This window comes from Schistocerca piceifrons, chromosome 1, assembly GCF_021461385.2.
Source record: "Schistocerca piceifrons isolate TAMUIC-IGC-003096 chromosome 1, iqSchPice1.1, whole genome shotgun sequence".
NCBI lineage: Eukaryota > Metazoa > Arthropoda > Insecta > Orthoptera > Acrididae > Schistocerca > Schistocerca piceifrons.
Window position 1 is genome coordinate 19,732,916 of NC_060138.1, and position 20,884 is coordinate 19,753,799.

General features: G+C 41.7%; 1 protein-coding gene across 2 annotated transcripts in view; it reads left to right on the plus strand.

Annotated features, from left to right (window-relative positions):
- The window catches only part of LOC124794779 (ubiquitin-protein ligase E3B), a 283,854-nt gene that overhangs the window by 116,295 nt on the left and 146,675 nt on the right, over positions 1–20,884 (plus strand). For both annotated transcript variants that reach the window (XM_047258416.1, XM_047258425.1), the window contains exons 8-10: positions 6,813–6,931; positions 19,013–19,185; positions 19,268–19,413. In XM_047258416.1, coding sequence (XP_047114372.1) covers positions 6,813–6,931; positions 19,013–19,185; positions 19,268–19,413 — 438 coding nt within the window. The remainder of the gene's footprint in view (positions 1–6,812; positions 6,932–19,012; positions 19,186–19,267; positions 19,414–20,884) is intronic.

Below are 20,884 nucleotides of genomic sequence, written 5' to 3' on the forward strand. Positions count from 1 at the left end.
TGGCGGAATAGCAGAGGATTGCAGATGTTCTTAGGTTCGTGCAGAATGCCTGCAGAGACACCGAGTGAGGTGGCGCAGTGGTTTGCACACTGGACTCACATTCAGGAGGATGATGGTTCAAACATGCATCTGACCATCCTGATTTAGGTTTTCCATCATTTCCCTAAATCACTTCAGCAAATATTTCCTTTGAAAGGGCACAGCCAATTTCCTTCCCAACACTTCCATAGTTCAAACTTACACCTAATCTTTAATGACCTCATTGTCGACCCTCCTCCTCCTCCTCCTCCTCCTCAGAGACCCAGCTGTGACCAAAAGCACAGTGAGTCGTTGACCGAGGCATCTGTTACTATCACACCGAGGTCCTGCAATCCTATACTATACTGTCTCTCACGTGCCAGCCGGCCACACACAGCTGTGACTCGTGCAGTATTACAATGTGCAGACGCTCTCACTCGAGATGATCAGTGGGTTACAATCAAACACCTCGCTTCACAACTGTACACCTATGTTGGTAGTGCCTGCACACTCGTCAACCAGTTGGGGTCCTCAAAAATGTGTGCCCGTCGGGTTCCTCGTCACCTAATATAAGACCTTAAACTAGAACAAAGGACCACCTGTGGAGAGCTTCTTGTGTGTTATGATGCCGATTGTGACAATTTTCGTCACACACCTTCACACACGACGAGACATGAGTTAATTACTTTGAACCGGAGACAAAGCGGCAATCCGTAGACTTGCGGCACACCACCTCTTCTCCAAATAGATGTTGGAATTGTCATCCTCAGCCGGAGAAATCGTGGTTACAGTCTTCTGGGACTCTGAAGAGATTATTCTGTTTGATCTTCTCCTTAACTGTGCAACGATCAACTCTGAAGTGTATTATGCTACCATCAGGAAACTGACTAAACGACTTAAGCGTGTTCGTCACCACAAAAATGTTAATGACTCTTTCATTATCTGTGACGGAGTAAGGCCTCACACAAGTCTGCACTCCAGAGAGGAGCTCACGGAACTTCATTGGATTGTTCTTCCTCATCCACCCTGCAACCTGGATCTCACACCTTCCAGCATCCATTTGTTTGGCTCAATGAAGGATGCTCTTCGTGGGAAGCAATTCGTATATTATGGGGAGATTATTGATGCAGCAAGATGTTGGATCTGATGTTGACCAGGGAAGTGGTTCCGTGTGGACCTAAAAGTCTTCCCAGTTTGGTGGCATAAGGCGGTCGCACTGAACGGAGATTGTATTGAAAAAGAAGGGTTTTGTAGCCAAAATAGTGGGGAATAAAATGACGTATTGGAACCTCAAAACCCACGTGCTTCCAGAAAATAAGTATGTTGCATTACTTATTGAATGCCCCCACACTGGAAGGACTGGTGACTCTAATGATGGGGAAATGAGAGTGAAGCCCGTGGGGGCCTCCAGTAGTTGGTACGAAGGAGATGGGACGACAACATGTCCCGACGTCCTTTGTGAGATGCTTGAAAACACAGTGCAGAAGTGACAGCTACTGCTGCAGTAGTCGCTCGGATAATGTAGATGTCTGGCCAGGATGTCACAATCAAAGTTGATCTGATGGCTGCGGGGCAATCCCTGTGCAGTTGCCACTGGAGCCAGTTGATGATCTTGGTGTACTGGAGCTGACCCCTGTATCTGACCTAGATTTCACCCAAAGGTACGTGACGAGGTGGAGCACTTCCACAAAAAGACATAACATCTTCGACTCGAAGGAAGTGGCGGCAGAAAATGTCGGAGCCGCGTCCGACGGGGCACCCGTGCCGCAACTCTGCCTGTGGCTGCGAAAGGATATTGCTCTGTAAGAAGCTAGGAAAGTGTTTTGATAGCTGGTTCGAACGTGGCTGTCCTTGTACCCATTGTCATTTGTTTGTTGAAGGTAGAGACAAAACTTCAGGCTGTTAAGAGATGGGATGATGCAGAGAAGTTGTGAGGTTTTCGATGCCATTACAGGTGCAGATTTGTCAGAAGGCAACCCGTGTAAACTGCAGCTCATTGTCTGTGACTAAAGTGTGGGGAGCACCTTCAATAGTTGTAGTAGTAGTTGTTGCCGTCATTGTTGTCTGCTGCAACCCAGTGACATTGGAAAAATGGGAAAAAGTAGTAAATGAGGATGAGCCACATGACCCCCCCCCCAAAAATCCGCCTGCAGGTAGTCACACAGCTGAGTAGAGTCCAGCCAGGGGGAAGATGACTGTGGAGATGCTGGCTGATATGCCCGACTGGCCAAACAGCTGTGTGCCACCATCCGTTTGCGGTCAGTACATGTAACAGTGAGTGAGATGTTAAATCAGAAGATCCTCCTGTGGGGCTGACGAAAGAGGTGTAGGTAGTGTAACTGCGCAGTCACAGGCAGCACCCCCTGTCATTTGTCATCGGTATGAGGATGACTTGGCAGATTTGGAATTTGCGTCATAGTATGAAAATACGGTGAAGGTATGGCAGTGCAGAGGCCTACAATTTGGCAGACTGTACCACTCGGATGCAATGAGGAATACTACTGGGACGCCACTAAGAATTTCCTGGAACTTATGGAGAAATCCACATAAGGTTTTTGGACCTGAGAGTCAATATGAAAACAGTTCCCTGCCTGTCAAATTACAACTGTGGACTCAATTGAAGTCCATAAGTGGTGTCTGAATTAGAATCTCGACAGGACAAGAAATAATGAATGATGTAACAGTAATAGGATAAGAAAAAGCCCAACAACAAAGGTGGTAAGCCAGTCTTTCCAGCATTTTAGCCTCTGGCCCAGACAAAAACAGCAAAGGCTTGTGGTCTGTAGCAAAATGAAATTCATTTCCATAAACCGAAATACAGAATGTATGTACTTCAAAAATGATAAAATGGTAGCCAGTGCTTTTTTTCTCATTTTGTGAGTAATGCTCTCGAGCCCAATTTAAGGCTCCGCAAATGAACACTGTAGGTTTCGTGAAACTGTCCGGGAACTTACGGGAAATGACAGCTCCAGATAGGCTCTAAGTCAAAAAATAATTTGTGCAGAAGGATCAATGACCACAAGAGAATGCATTATCATTTTTACATGTTTACACTTCTCAGAAAGCTTCATGTGATCTATTAAAGGAATTTCATGATGCCCATGAAACTACAGTTTGAATCGCATACTCTCCCAGTATGTCAAATGATCATAGAAACAGACACACGTGTATCACATAAGAATTTAACAGGTACTTTTCCGATTTCCATGTATAACAATATTTTTTTGTTGAACCATTGCACAATCACTTCCTGTAATGTTGTCAATCTGATTTGTAAAATTTGTGGCCAGGTACTTTTTGGATCTGAGGTGCTTCTGCTACGTTTCCCTTACGAAAATACTGTCCGCACTCCAATCGAATAAGGGCACTCCTGACATGGAGGTAAAGTGAAAGAGTCTAGACAACTATGCATTAACTGAATATGTCAAGTCCCATACCTCTGGATCACGTGAGGTCTGAATTAGGGCTGGTGGGCCTCCACTGGGTGAGACATGTGTACTGAATTAGTACCCATCACACTTTGTTTGTCTTTGCTGTGGCCTTTGTACGCACTATAAAATCAGTGAAAAATATTCACTGGGTGGCTCGAGAAATCCTCTTTCCGTGCCCAAAACCCAGCTGAAAATGAGAGCCACCCTTATTACCCAGTATTACCCTGGACTGAAGCAAGTGACCCGTATCCAATCCCAGGGCATTGATTACGAGGGTGGACCAAATATAAACGGGATTTTATTTTTTATTTAAATTCATTTATTGAAAAATTCAAGGCAATTATAATTTATTTTTCCACATAGTCTCCTGATTTGGATATGCATTTGTCCCAGTGTATGGGCAGCTTTTTGATGACCTCGTAAAAAGAACTGGGTCGTGTCACCAGCCAGTTACGCACGAAGTCTTCCACATTCTCGTCATCTTCAAATTGTCGCCCTCCTAGAGCTTCTTTAACCTGTCCGAATAAATGGAAATCGCAGGGCGGTAAGTCCGGGGTGTAAGGAGGATGATAAATTGTAGTCCAGTGCCTAACCTGTAGCTCGGAGACAGTTAGAGCTGCAGTATGGGGTCGCACATTGTCGTGAAGGAGGATGACCTGTCGAATGGATTGGTCTCATGTTTTGCGGCGATATGCAGCTCTCGCCTTGTTCGACAGTTCGCAGTAGTAAGCGGCATTGATTGTGCATTGCTCGAACAAAAAATCGATTGGCAAAATGTCTCGCTGATCGAAAAAAGTGGTTGAAAGAACCTCACCAGCTGACAGTTGAGTCTTGGCTTTCACTGGTGCTGCCTCCCCTTTCCTCAGCCACTGCTTATTGGCTCGTTTGGATTCTGGAGTGTAGTGGTGAGCCCGTGTTTTGTCGCAGGTGACGATCGGACTCGAAAATGCTTCACCTTCTTTCGCAAACTTTGGTGTAAGCCTCTGACAGACCTCCAAACGTCTCAACTTCAGATTTTTGGCCAGAAGTTTAGGGACCCATCTGGAACACACTTTACAGAACTGTAGGTCATTTGTGATGATTGCTTGACAGCCTCCATAACTGATTCTGACTTTTTGTGCAATTTCTGATACTATCGCCCGTCAATCGTCAATATTGTCTTTAACCGCACAAATATTTTTGTCTGTAATGCTGGTCTGAGGATGGTGATTGTGTTGCTGATTTCCCACACATTGTTGTCTTTCCTTGAACTTTTTATGCCAGACAAACACGTGCATCCTTGACAATGTTTTATCACCGTACTGTGCAGTCAGTCTTTGGCAAATTTTCGCCGCTGTAACTCCTTCAAAAGCAAGAAATTTGATAATCATCTGTTGTGCAATGGAGGGGTGCAAATGTTGCTCAGAAATCATGAGCGTTACTGAGTAAACGAAAGGAAATATCTAACAGCACGCTCTCCTCACTTCTAATGGTCCCGCCTAAGCGTTGCAGAAATGTGGGGCTAGTCCTACCAACTGTTGATGTTCAGGAACAAAAATCTCATTTATACTTGATCCCACCTTGTACTCATATGTGTGGTGTCTGTTCTTTCTGACATATCTCTTGATCACGAAGCCATGCATGTACTTGATGAAAGGAAATAAATTGACATCTTCCACAATTGGGCATTTAAATGAAAATTTATGGCAGACTGGAACTCAAACCTGGATTTCCTGCTTTAAGACATATTCCTTATGTCTGCTTGTGTCTGTATATGTGTGGATGGATATATGTGTGTGTGTGCGAGTGTAACCCGTCCTTTTTTCGCCCTAAGGTAAGTCTTTCCGCTCCCGGGATTGGAATGACTCCTTACCCTCTCCTTTAAAACCCACATCCTTTCGTCTTTCCCTCTCCTTCCCTCTTTCCTGACGAAGCAACCGTTGGTTGCGAAAGCTAGAATTTTGTGTGTATGTATGTGTCTGTTTGTGTTTCTATCGACCTGCCAGTGCTTTCGTATGGTAAGTCACATCATCTTTGTTTTTAAATATATTTTTCCCAAGTGGAATGTTTCCCTATTATATTCATAATATATTATTTATATATATGTGTGTGGTGTCTGTTGTTTTGGATACGTTTAGGTCACACAGAAAGCATACTCAGATAGCCAGAGCGGGTAAGGTGACCACTTACGTAAAGCGGGAGATCTGGGTTTGGGTCCCAGACTGAGACAAATGTTCACTTGGTGCCACTCAATTCACTCAATGCCCAGTTGTGGCCGATACCAGAACTTTTTCTTTTCATCATGTACATTGACTAATTATCGTCATGCTCAGAAATGAGGAAGATCCTACCCCCAATGCTTCCCACCGCTGTAACCCATACTGGTATTTTGCCACCCACCCACCTACACAACATCCTGGTCCATTCATATGCCACACCCACATGCCCTTGCCATGTTGACCATATCACTGTGGAACAACCAGGTGCAAGACTGGTCCAATACACCTACCTGGCACATGGTGCTCCAGTTCCTCTCAGGCTTATCCTGTCCTGTTGAAGGGCCACCTCTGAAACCTGCAATTTCTTCACAGTTTTTATGTGGGCATTACCACCAACTGGCTGTTCATTCGAACAAATGGCCACCACAAAAGTGTTGCCAAGAGCAAAGTTGACTGCCCAATGACAGAACTCGCTGCTTACCACAGTGTGCTCATTTTTGGTCATAAATCCTGCCAACTGGATCCTTGGTTGCTTCCCCACCCCCCTCCCCACTACAACCACAACCCCCCCCCCCCTCCCACCACCACCATGTGACATTAGCTTTTTTGATTTACACGGATGGGAGTTATCTTTGCAGCAAAGGCTTCGATTCCATAATCATCCTGACCTCGATCTCTGCTAGGCACCTGCTCCTTACACACCTCCACCTGTATGTAACCCAGGATTCCAACTTTCCCCATCCGTCAACCACACCCAGTTTCCTGGTGTCTCCCCTTCTTTGGTTCTATTTCCCATTCCCAATCAAATACTCCATGGCATTGTGTGCTTCCTGCAATTCCCCCTGCCTACAGCGAGAATGAGCTTGACTGGTGCTGGCACCACATTTCTATTGCCTCTCCCTTCCAGCTGTCAGCCATACTCACCATTCCATACATCTCTCTCCTCTCACCCACTCTGTTCAAGAGAATCCCTCACCCAAGTCTGCCTCCAGAGTGGCAGTGGATTTGTCAAAAACTATCAAAGTCAACAACATTGTATATGTGCCTTTCAATGTCCAAGTGTGTCTACTACTTGCTGAGTTGTTTCCTTTTCTCATTTAATATGAACGCAAATAATTTAACTCTCTTTATCTAGTAATTATCAGCTTTTTCTCTTGGATTGCAGAATTCTTGATGACCTGGAAATGTATGAGCAACAGAAACCTTTTCGGCTGACAGATTTTGTTGTTATGTGCAGCTTTCTTAACAACTTTTTGTACAAAGCTATTGTTGGAAATCTATTTGGTAAGTTGTCTTAGTCCATTGTGTGCTTTAAAGTATTAAATAGCTTGTAGCAATACCCCCCCCCCTCCCCTCTCTCTCTCTCTCTCTCTCTCTCTCTCTCTCTCTCTCTCTCTCTCTCTCTCCCTCCCTCCCTCCCTCCCTCCCTCTCTCCCTCCCTCTCTCCCTCCCCCCCCCCTCCCCCCCTGTGTGTGTGTGTGTGTGTGTGTGTGTGTGTGTGTGTGAGTGAGTGCATGCGTGTGTGTCTCAAACATGTGTACTTTTATTGAATAGACATGAAGAAGAAGTAAATAATGAATGAAGAGTTCTGAAAATATCTTCGTAGAATGTAATACTGTTTCATACTTTGTGACTTACAGTTCGGTAATACCATTACACCTATTTTCTTTAAAAAAAATATTATTATGGAAGTATAATCAGAAAGGCAGTAAAGTTTGTACAGTTTAAATGACATAAAAATAATTTATTTCTGCAGAAGTCAGAAGAAATTAATAATTTAGTGCCATTAAAATTTTACTGAGGCAACATTTCCAACGTTCTGCAACAAGAGATACAAGGAAATCTTCCCCATTAGTGTTCATTGTCAGAATTTGTTGGCAGGAGTCTAGTTAACAGCATCAATAACAATAGATTGACAGTCTTCACGTTCTTCTTCTTCTTCTTCATTATTCCTATGTACAATGTAGGGAGAGACAGATTGTTACTTACTGTAAAGAAGACTTTTGTCTTTTAACTGTGCTTGTCTGCCACTTGTCATGTCTTCTTTATGGTAAGTAGCAATCTGTTTCTCCTACATTGTTGACATTCCTACCTGTAGTTTCCATTGTTTTATTTCTGTGTACCTCGGTCACAGCCTGCCTTTAGTTCCTTTTCTATTGGCATACCCTCATGGTATTGGTTTTAGGAGCACGTTGTCTCTCAGTAGATGGCCAATAACTTGAACACTTCTTTTTTTTTAATAGTATCGCTGGCCGCAGTGGCCGAGCGGTTCTAGGTGCTTCAATCTGGAACTGCATGACCGCTACGGTTGCAGGTTTGAATCCTACCTCGGGCATGGATGTGTGTGATGTCCTTAGGTTAGTTAGGTTTAAGTAGTTCTAAGTTCTAAGGGACTGATGACATCAGATGTTAAGTCCCATAGTGCTCAGAGCCATTTGAACCATTTAATAGTATCGTCCTGTCTCCCACAGTGTACTGACTTTATAATTTGTAAGCTTATCAGTTCACTCTGTAGTCAGAGCCAGTGCCTAACAGCCATACAGTGCCACACTCCAAACACACACTTTCAAACATCTTTTTCTGACTTGTAGGCTGTTGCTTTTTGAGGTTATCTCCTTTTCTTTATTGAAGGCACATTTTACTGTGGCATCCTGCTTCTTCCATGTCTAGTGAATTTGCTTACTAAATAACTAGTTGAGTTAAATTTTATCACCATTGTTTTAGACACATTAATTTTCATGTGTTATTCTCCTGCCATAACTATATCCATTCTAATGTTAAATAGGAAAACACTTCCTAATGTTCTGCAAAATTATATTTACTTCGTTATGAACAGGCTTTTGGCTTCTTGGCATATGTGACACAGAATACCAGCATAGTATTAAATTCATCTTATTTCTCATAAGTTGTTTAATATACCTCCACATAAGAGATTTGTCCCTCCCCCGGTTTTAGGTATTGTAATTATTTCTATGTGACAAAAAAATGTAATTACGAAATAGATTCCCATTCTGTGACTGTGTGTTGATGTCAGCTGTTTGTGATACTTAAAATTTTTGCCAGACCATGACTGAAACCTGGATTTTCAGCTTATCGCAAGTGATCACGCTAACCACTTCAGCTGTCGGAATATGCCTCCATAACCGTTCCAGACTTCCATATGTCACATAGTCACAATCCTTACACTCATATAGTTAGCAATTCCCACATAGGGGGACGTTATATAACCATTTTAGCCTGCCGAGGCACGGCTATATCATTGATGGTTACAATGTTTGTGTTTTTATGGCGTCTGTATCTTGTTCCGATAGCTGAAGTGGTTAAGGCAAGCACTCACAATAAGTGGGAAACCCAGGTTTTTGTCTCAGTCAAGCACAAATGTCCATGTGTCGCAAACAGCTGACGTCAGAATGTATAGTTGCAGGGTATGAATCCATTTTGTAATGTTTACTGCAGCTGTAAACATCAGTGGCAATGTCTTTTCATTCAGGCATGTATGCACATCTGAAGGACATTGTATTGTGAAGATACAGACACTGTATAAACACATAAATCATAACCATCAGTGAAAAAATGCAATGTGTTCTTTTATAAACAATATGTCTCTTCTTTTTCCTTTTCTTTTCTTTTTTTATTTTTATTTCCCTTTACTCCTGTACAAGTAACACCTGTATAAGTCGTCGATCATTTTTATATCTGTTTTCTATGTTCACTTGTCACTGAAAGATAGCCTAGGAATCCGAAAGCTGGTTCGTGATCAAATAAACATCATTTTACAGATCATTACAAAACATTTTTCTATTATATATTATTATCATGTTCTGCCAACCACTGATGGAAAATTCAGTTAATATCCACTGTATTTAATATGGTTTTAAGGTCGTCTTCACAATTAGCATCTGCATTTCTATTCCTTTGCCATGTATTGCTATGCCTACACCAACCTGTTTGCATCAACATCACTACTCTGCAATTGAAACTCAAGTACTCGGTGGAGGATTCGATGAACCACTCTCGGGCTGTTTCTTGAAAAAACACATGGAAAAAATGAAGGCATAAATCTTCCCATACGAGATCTTATTTCTCTTGTTTTATTGCAATGCTGATTTCTGCCTGTGTAGGTCTGAGTCATCAAAACATTTTTGTAGTCAGAAGATAAATTTGGTGATTGTAATTTTGTGAAAAAAATCTCACCACAGCAAAAGCGCATTTGTTTTAATGATAGCTGTACAAAACAGTGTATCTTATATGTGACACTGTGTCCTCTACTTCGTGATAATACAGAAGTCAACTGCATTCTTTGAACTCTCCTCCTGTCGGAATTCCTCTTCTGCCAGTCCTATCAGGTAAGAATCCCTTACCTTGCAGCAGTGCTCCAGAAGAGGACAAATGAGCATCCAGGGTAGGTAGCCTCTTTAGTAGATTTGGTGCATCTTCTAAGTGTTCCGCCAGTAAAATGAAATTTTTGGTTCGCCTTCCCCACAATACTTTCTATGTTATAATAGTAATTTCCTTGTAATTGCAATCCCTAAGCATTTAGTTGAATCAGTTTTTAAATTTGAGTGATTTATTGTGTAACCAAAATTTTTAATGTATTTGTTTTGGAACTTGTGAGGAGGGCTTCACAATTTTTGTTGTTTAGAGTCAGTTGCCACTTTTTGCACCATACAGATATTTTGTATAAATCATTTTGCAATTTTTTTAGATTTTCTGATGGCTTTATGAGATGGCAAACATCATCATCATCTGCAAACAATCTAAGAGGGGTACTTACATTGGCTGCTAAATCGTTTACATAGATTAGGAACAGCAAGGGCCTATAACACTTCCTTGGATAATGCAAGATACCAGTTATGATTTACTCAATGTCAGTCCATCAAGTACAAAGAACTCTGAGCTTTCTGTCAGAAAATAGCAAATCCAGTCCCACGGCTGAGCTGATACTCCATAGACATGTTGTTTGATTAGAACCTTCTTGTGAGGAACACTATATCAAAATCCTCCTGGTTGAGTGGTTGGTTGATTTATTTGGGGGAGGGGACCAAAGAGCGAGGTCATTGGATTAGGGAAGGATGGGGAAGGAAGTTGGCCATGCCCTTTCAAAGGAACCGTCCCAGCATTTGCTGGAAACAATTTAGGGAAATCATAGAGATCCTAAATCAGGATGGCCAGATGTGGGTTTGAACCGTCGTCCTGCCGAATGCAAGTCCAGTGTGCTGACCACTGTGCCACCTTCTGGAAAACTAGAAATATGGAATCAGTTTGAGATCCTCTGTTTGTAGCACTCAGTGCTTTGTGTGAATAAAGAGGCCGTTGTGTTTCTCAAAAACAATATTTTCTGAAATTGCTTTCACTGTGGGTCAACAGACCACTTCCCTCAAGGTATTTAATTATGTTTGAACGCAGTGTACGTTCCATAATCCTGTGGCAGATTGATGTCTTTGATATGGAACTATAAATCAGTGCATTACTTCTGTTTCCTATTTTGAGTATTACTGTGATATAAGCAACTTATCAGTCTTTAGGTACAGATCTTTTGTTGATTGCACGGCTGTGGATGATTGCTAAATGTGGAGCCATTACATCAGCATCCTACAAAGGGAATCTAATTGGTATATAGTCTGGACCAGAAAACTTTCCTTTATTCAGATAATTGTTTTATCACGTTGAGGTTATCTCGTGTTGCTTATGCATCTCATGTCGGTTACTGCATCCGTGTTGGTTACTGCATCTTCTGCGGTGAAGGAAATTCAAAAAACCATGTTTAGTAACTCCACTTTAGTGGTGCTGTCAACAGTAGCACTACCATTGCTTTTGCATAGTGTACATATTGATTGTGTCTCCTGAGTACTGTAGATGCAACCTGATTCTCTCTCTCTCTCTCTCTCTCTCTGTCTCTCTCTGTCTCTCTCTCTCTTTTTTGGCAGATTTCGCGATAGACTTTTGCTGTGGAAACCCTGTATAAATACCTCACATTGAGATTTGGCATTCTTTTAAATATGGCATGCTTTTTTTTGTTGCTTCTTCCAGTGTCCTTACCTGTTTTTGTACCATGGGGTATCTGTCCCATTTCTTATTAATTTACTTGGTATAAAACTCTTTATTTACTGTTAGTTCTATTTCTTGAAATTAAGCCTCATCTGGTCTGTGGTTAATAGTCTGTTTGAAAGATTGGGACTGTCCCTTAGGATATCATCATGCAAATTTTTAGCTGTTTTTTTTTATTATTAAAAAGTAGACACATGTAACATTTGCTATTGGTTGAACTGGATGTGTTCAGTCTCACTGCAGTGGCCTTGTGGTCACTAATCCGTATACATGTCATGGCGGTATCTATTTTTTTAGGATTATATGCTGCGAAGAGGTCTAGTAGGTTATCGCAACCATTTCTACTCTGAGTGTGCTTCTGAACAAACTGCTCAAAAATAATTTTTGAAGAAAGCACTTAAACACCCCCCCCCCCCCCCCCCCCCCCCCCATGAACCATGGACCTTGCCGTTGGTGGGGAGGCTTGCGTGCCTCAGCGATACAGATAGCCGTACCGTAGGTGCAACCACAACGGAGGGGTATCTGTTGAGAGGCCAGACAAACGTGTGGTTCCTGAAGAGGGGCAGCAGCCTTTTCAGTAGTTGCAAGGGCAACAGTCTGGATGATTGACTGATCTGGCCTTGTAACAATAACCAAAACGGCCTTGTTGTGCTGGTACTGCGAACGGCTGAAAGCAAGGGGAAACTACAGCCGTAATTCTTCCCGAGGGCATGCAGCTTTACTGTATGATTACATGATGATGGCGTCCTCTTGGGTAAAATATTCTGGAGGTAAAATAGTCCCCCATTCGGATCTCCGGGCGGGGACTACTCAAGAGGATGTCGTTATCAGGAGAAAGAAAACTGGTGTTCAACGGATCGGAGCGTGGAATGTCAGATCCCTTAATCGGGCAGGTAGGTTAGAAAATTTAAAAAGGGAAATGGATAGGTTGAAGTTAGATATAGTGGGAATTAGTGAAGTTCGGTGGCAGGAGGGACAAGACTTCTGGTCAGGTGACTACAGGGTTATAAACACAAAATCAAATAGGGGTAATGCAGGAGTAGGTTTAATAATGAATAGGAAAATAGGAATGCGGGTAAGCTACTACAAACAGCATAGTGAACGCATTATTATGGCCAAGATAGATACGAAGCCCACACCTACTACAGTAGTACAAGTTTATATGCCAACTAGCTCTGCAGATGACGAAGAAATTGAAGAAATGTGTGATGAAATAAAAGAAATTATTCAGATTGTGAAGGGAGACGAAAATTTAATAGTCATGGGTGACTGGAATTCGAGTGTAGGAAAAGGGAGAGAAGGAAACATAGTAGGTGAATATGGATTGGGGGACAGAAATGAAAGAGGAAGCCGCCTGGTAGAATTTTGCACAGAGCACAACATAATCATAACTAACACTTGGTTTAAGAATCATGAAAGAAGGTTGTGTACGTGGAAGAACCCTGGAGATACTAGAAGGTATCAGTTAGATTATATAATGGTAAGACAGAGATTTAGGAACCAGGTTTTAAATTGTAAGACATTTCCAGGGGCAGATGTGGACTCTGACCACAATCTATTGGTTATGACCTGTAGATTAAAACTGAAGAAACTGCAAAAAGGTGGGAATTTAAGGAGATGGGACCTGGATAAACTAAAAGAACCAGAGGTTGTACAGAGATTCAGGGAGAGCATAAGGGAGCAATTGACAGGAATGGGGGAAATAAATACAGTAGAAGAAGAATGGGTAGCTTTGAGGGATGAAGTAGTGAAGGCAGCAGAGGATCAAGTAGGTAAAAAGACGAGGGCTAGTAGAAATCCTTGGGTAACAGAAGAAATATTGAATTTAATTGATGAAAGGAGAAAATATAAAAATGCAGTAAGTGAAACAGGCAAAAAGGAATACAAACGTCTCAAAAATGAGATCGACAGGAAGTGCAAAATGGCTAAACAGGGATGGCTAGAGGACAAATGTAAGGATGTAGAGGCCTATCTCACTAGGGGTAAGATAGATACCGCCTACAGGAAAATTAAAGAGACCTTCGGAGATAAGAGAATGACTTGTATGAATATCAAGAGATCAGATGGAAACCCAGTGCTAAGCAAAGAAGGGAAAGCAGAAAGGTGGAAGGAGTATATAGAGGGTCTATACAAGGGCGATGTACTTGAGGACAATATTATGGAAATGGAAGAGGATGTAGATGAAGATGAAATGGGAGATACGATACTGCGTGAAGAGTTTGACAGAGCACTGAAAGACCTGAGTCGAAACAAGGCCCCCGGAGTGGACAATATTCCATTGGAACTACTGACGGCCGTGGGAGAGCCAGTCCTGACAAAACTCTACCATCTGGTGAGCAAGATGTATGAAACAGGCGAAATACCCTCAGACTTCAAGAAGAATATAATAATTCCAATCCCAAAGAAAGCAGGTGTTGACAGATGTGAAAATTACCGAACTATCAGCTTAATAAGTCACAGCTGCAAAATACTAACACGAATTCTTTACAGACGAATGGAAAAACTAGTAGAAGCCAACCTCGGGGAAGATCAGTTTGGATTCCGTAGAAACACTGGAACACGTGAGGCAATACTGACCTTACGACTTATCTTAGAAGAAAGATTAAGGAAAGGCAAACCTACGTTTCTAGCATTTGTAGACTTAGAGAAAGCTTTTGACAATGTTGACTGGAATACTCTCTTTAAAATTCTAAAGGTGGCAGGGGTAAAATACAGGGAGCGAAAGGCTATTTACAATTTGTACAGAAACCAGATGGCAGTTATAAGAGTCGAGGGACATGAAAGGGAAGCAGTGGTTGGGAAGGGAGTAAGACAGGGTTGTAGCCTCTCCCCGATGTTATTCAATCTGTATATTGAGCAAGCAGTAAAGGAAACAAAAGAAAAATTCGGAGTGGGTATTAAAATTCATGGAGAAGAAATAAAAATGTTGAGGTTCGCCGATAACATTGTAATTCTGTCAGAGACAGCAAAGGACTTGGAAGAGCAGTTGAATGGAATGGATAGTGTCTTGAAAGGAGGATATAAGATGAACATCAATAAAAGCAAAACAAGGATAGTGGAATGTAGTCGAATTAAGTCGGGTGATGCTGAGGGAATTAGATTAGGAAATGAGACACTTAAAGTAGTAAAGGAGTTTTGCTATTTGGGGAGCAAAATAACTACTGATGGTCGAAGTAGAGAGGACATAAAATGTAGGCTGGCAATGGCAAAGAAAGCGTTTCTGAAGAAGAGAAATTTGTTAACATCCAGTATTGATTTAAGTGTCAGGAAGTCATTTCTGAAAGTATTCGTATGGAGTGTAGCCATGTATGGAAGTGAAGCATGGACGATAAATAGTTTGGACAAGAAGAGAATAGAAGCTTTCGAAATGTGTTGCTACAGAAGAATGCTGAAGATTAGATGGGTAGATCACATAACTAATGAGGAAGTATTGAATAGGATTGGGGAAAAGAGAAGTTTGTGGCACAACTTGACCAGAAGAAGGGATCGGTTGGTAGGACATGTTCTGAGGCATCAAGGGATCACCAATTTAGTATTGGAGGGCAGCGTGGAGGGTAAAAATCGTAGGGGGAGACCAAGAGATGAATACACTAAGCAGATTCAGAAGGATGTAGGTTGCAGTAGGTACTGGGAGATGAAAAAGCTTGCACAGGATAGAGTAGCATGGAGAGCTGCATCAAACCAGTCTCAGGACTGAAGACCACAACAACAACAACATGCTGCGAAGAGGTCTAGTAGGTTATCGCAACCATTTCTACTCTGAGTGTGCTTCTGAACAAATTGCTCAAAAATAATTTTTGAAGAAAGCACTTAATACAATTTGTATTATTTGTTACGCGTACTGTATATGTCATGGCGGTATCTATTTTTTTAGGATTATATGCTGCGAAGAGGTCTAGTAGGTTATCGCAACCATTTCTACTCTGAGTGTGCTTCTGAACAAATTGCTCAAAAATAATTTTTGAAGAAAGCACTTAATACAATTTGTATTATTTGTTACGCGTACAACCCCTGGGAACACCTAGATGTGATGTAAATGTGCAGACAAACAGACAGTTGCAATTTCAGGAAAAAAACTGGATGATTTATTCAAGAGGAAAAGCTACACAAATTGAGCTAGTCAATAACATATTGGTCAACCTGTGGCCCTTATGCAAGCAAAGCAATTATAGGGCTCGGGTCGGTAGAGTTGTCCTCGCGAGAAATGTCGTACTCAGTTCTATACTATTAGTGTGTAAAGTCGTCGACATCCTGAGACGGTTGAGGCCCCTGCCTATAATGCTCCAAATGTTCTCAGTTGGGGAGAGATCTGTCGACCTAGCTGGGCGAAATAAGGTGTGGCGAGCACGAAAACGAGCAGCAAAAATCTTCACGTATGCAGGCAGGCATTATCTTGCCGAAAGGTAAGCCCGGGGTGTCTCGCCGTGAAGGGCAATAAAACGGGGCATAAAACATCGTCGGCGTACCACTGTGCTGTAAGGACACCTCAGATGACAACCGTAGGGGTCGTGCTATGAAAAAAATGGCACCCCAGACGATCAACTCCTGGACGTCAGGCTGTACGTGGCGACAATCCAATTTGTATCCCATCGTTGTTTAGAACATCCCCAGAGACGTCTCTGCCAGTCATGGGGCTCAGTTTAAAGCTGGACTCGTTACTGAAGACAATTCTACCTTAGCCAGTGAGATTCCAGGATAAACACACGTTGTGAGACACCGCAGACAGCAGTGGGGTACCGACGTGACTGTCACCCACTGTACAGCCCGATAACCGTGAGTGATGATCTGGGGTGTGTTTCTTTCCATAGCAGGCTCCTTTGATTGTCATCCGTGGCACCCTTACAGCACAGCGGTATGCCGATGATATTTTATGCCCCGTTTTGTTGCTCTTCAGGGCAGGCCGTCCACGCTTAATTGCAGCGAGGTAATGCCCACCTGTACAAAGCTTGCCAAACTTTACTTTGGCCAGCAAGGTCACTGAATCCCTCTCCATGTTTGTAGCATTATGGGCAGGATCATCCAGTAATTAAAGGGTTTTGATAATCTAATGAGCAAATGGGACAGAATTTGGTGCAGTATCTCTCAGAAGAACATCCAACAACTCTATCAATCAATGCCAATTCGAATAGCTGCTTTGCTTGCATAAGAGCCAGAGGTGAACCAATACGTTATTGACTTCAATTTGTGAAGCTCTTTTTCTTGAATAAATCATCCAATTTTTCTGAAACTGTAATTATATGTTTGTCTGTACATGTGCACCTCATATATTCATTTGTGGTGCATTGTATTCACCCCCCCCCCCCCCCCCCCAAGAGTGTATTTTTGCCGAAATATCTATAGTGAATCAGAGACACAGCCAGCTACAATTTTATGAGTCGGGTATTTATTCAGAGTAATACCTAAGTTTTGCTTCAACGTTTCAGCAACAATATCATCTGAGTCAGCATTCAGTAAAAGGAATCGGTTATTAGTTTACCAGTAAACCCTTGATTCTTTAAAGAATCAAATTCCAGTGTATAAAACAGCTTCCAACATTTGATTATTTTTATAAATGAGATAATGTTTCAAATATTTGACTTGAGGCTTGAAAACCAGAAAAAGTTTAGGAAAGATTTGAAATGATGCACAAAGTTTGATGTTAGTTGCTAAGTGCTCTTGTTCTCAAATATTGGATGAATAAAGTCCGGATATAAGCACGCCGTCAGTTATGCTGTCTTTAGACAAACACACAGTTTCTGTCTGTAATACTTGTGGAATTGTGTTAAACTTTTCACTCAATATTATACCTTTTAATGATTTGTTTATAATAGCATTTAAAATTTTGAAATTCAGTGAATAATGACTCGAAATACCAAAAATCAAATTTTTGTGCCTCTGGAGGCTGTTATGTAGGTAATCTGCAAGTGGTACTGGTCACTGGATTACTCACGTAAAGATACAGATTCTGTTTGTTGAGTATAACTTGTACCCGTACTAGCAATATTATGCAAAGGAAAGCTGCTACTCGCCATATAGCGGAGATGCTGAGTCTCAGATAGGACAGCAGGAAGACTCTCACAATTAAAGCTTCCATCCATTAAGGCCTTCATGAACAATAGACGACACACACACACACACTCTCTCTCTCTCTCTCTCTCTCTCTCTCTCTCTCACACACACACACACACACACACACACACACACACACACACACACACTCTCTCTCTCTCTCACTCAAACGCAACTCTCACACACTCACTGACATGCAATGAACACACGAGTGTAGTGACAGGAAACTGAAACCACGTGTGGTTTCTGTTGCCTGAGACTGTAGTCATGTGTTTTGAGTTGCAATTGCGCATATGTCTCTTCAGTGTCACCTAAAGTTAGAATCAGTTTCATCCTTATGGCTATGCTAGGTGAATTTGTTTTCATCCTCTGTTTTTTTCTGATCAGATTCTGAAAGTGAAGCCATTTGCCATCAGGTGTGATGATGGTGTCCTGAAGTGGGGTAATCCCCTTCTTTATATAAGCCTGGTAAAAATAACAGTGCCTCTCTCACTCACTGCATTTTATTACTCTCTGTAAAGTGGTTAAACAAAGATCCTGTGATAACTAAAAGTTAACATCACTATGTTATAGAGAGCTCGTAACACTTTAATTTTAATTTTTTAATTAGGACAGGTAACGTGATGCATAGTTTTGTTTACTAGTGTAATTTTATTGCAACATATTGTGGTATGTTTTAATTATACATTCACTTAATACAGAAGGATTAATTTCAGTACTATTGTTGTAATTATTTCCCTAGTGCACATTAACTTTTTCGTCTATATGACTCTTGTTTGCACTAAATAGTGCTAGATGTGTATTTATTAACCAGTGTACAGCACATTCTGTGGGCAAATTGACAATGTCAGCTGTCTTTCTACCTTTACTGTATTTGACATATTGACCTGAAACTCTGACTGTGAGAAGTAAGAGGAGCAGGAATGCAACCATTTATCTCCAGGCTGCTACCAGAACACTAATATTTCATCCAGAACCTATATTTTTACTGAAGGTTGGTTTCAAATTAGTCTTCATATTATAAGTACCCAGTTACATTATACTGTCACAAAGTGGTTATCTTAATATTATTAGTTTCACAAGAAGTGCTGGAGAAAGAGTCATTTTTCATTATTTTTCTTGATTAATTATTTTGGTTGTTGTACTGCAGAGCTGAACTGTAATTTTATAAGATGCAGATAAACATATTTGTCAAGTAAATGTAGATCTTAGGTTATTTATTATAATGCTCTTTATAGTTAAGTAGCAACTTACAATTATGTGTTATAGATGTCAAAAATCTAAATGGCAACCAGCTTTTCCAAATGGCTCATACCTTGTTAACGGTGCTGTACCGGAGAGACTGCAGACGGAACTATACTCCTGACAATCACTGGCTGATTAAAGAACTGCGGGTCGGTTCATTTGTGAACGATTTGGAAAAAGGAAAGAAAACTACTCAGGTACTGATTTTACTGCCACAGACGTAATTGTTTGCATTGTCCTAAGTCGAATCTGTACAGTTTTTATGTTTGGTTATTTCAGGTCCTTCTCCAGAAGATGCCACATATTATCCCACATGATGAGAGAGTGCAATTGTTCCGCAAATATGTGGCAAATGAAAAGGCTGTGTTAGGCCTTACAGAATCTGCTTGTGCATCACCACAGGCTACATTAATTACAATTCATCGGTATGTAACCAAAAAAAAGAGACCATGAATTGTGATAGCTATAAGCGAAACTCAGGTTATAGATGGAATTCTTTATTATATATGTCAGTCATGTGATGTTACACTTATGATATCATAACCAGTTGAAACTTGGTAACTAATCAACAGCAGGTGATACAAGAAAGTTGTTAAATAACAGCCACCTATAGACATCATCTACAAGAGGGTAATCGAACATTGCGGCTACACTCAGTTGGTTTACCACTCGCAGATTGGCTCTGTAGGTGGGTGTTGTATAAGAAGTTTCTAGAATTGTGTGGTGGTACCATTTGTGTGGCCTGAGACTGAAAAATAAATAAGAGTTTTGTTTATAAGACTGTCTGTGGCAATGGACACAGCCTGTAGGTGGCGTGAATGTGCTTGCCCTTTTCTGTGCTTACCCTTTTCTCTCTGCTTACCATCATCTACGTACTAAAAGTCCAGTAACCATAACCCTTCATTTTTCAGTCATGTTGACCAACACCTTCAACCTATTACATGGAACCTATCCTCCTATATAAAAGATACCAACCATTTCCCCGACCGACTCTCCACAGCTCCTTACCCTTAACCGCATTGTGCCCTGCTCGTCACTATTGATGCCACCTCCCTGTACACTAACATTCCTAATGCCCATGGCCTTACTGCTATCGAACACTACCTTTCCAGATGCCCTATGGATTCCAAACCAACAACCTCCTTCCTAGTCTCCATGACCAACTATATCCTCACCCACAATTACTTCTCCATTGAAGACATTACCTACAAACAAATCTGCAGTACGGCTGTGGGCACCTGCATGGCATCATCCTATGCTAAACTATTCGTGGGCCATCTAGAGGAACCCTTCCTAAAAACCCAGAATCCTAAACCCCTCACCTCGTTCAGATTCATTGATGACATCTTTGCTATCTGGATTGAAGGTGAGGGCACCTTATTCGCATTCCTCCAGAACCTCAACTTCTCCCCCATTTGCTTCACGTGGTCCTACTCAGCCCAACAAGCCACCTTCCTAGATTTTGGCCTCCACCTCAGAGATGGCTGCATCAGTACCTCCTTCCCTTTCAAACCTACTAACCACCAGCAATACCTCCACTTCGACAGCTGCTGCTGCTGCTGCTGCTGCTGCTGGTGGTGGTGGTGGTTCAAAATAATTTGGCCTGAGACTGACCATAGAGTTTCTCCACATGGCCACCTACAGTATGCAGTCACAGTTAAAGCACCAGAACCACTTAACGTGTGTACCAGGAGGGCTTGTACCAGGCGGAATACAAAAGTCCTTCATTTAATATGTGGCACACCCATACTTGCTTGCCAGATACATCAACATTGTTTAGTCACATCCTGGGCAGTACCTGAAAGCACAGATGGATACCCGATGTACAGTTGTTTCAGTGATGTTTTTCTGAATCACAAGTCCCCATGTTTCTGAAGGAAATATAAGTGTCTGGGA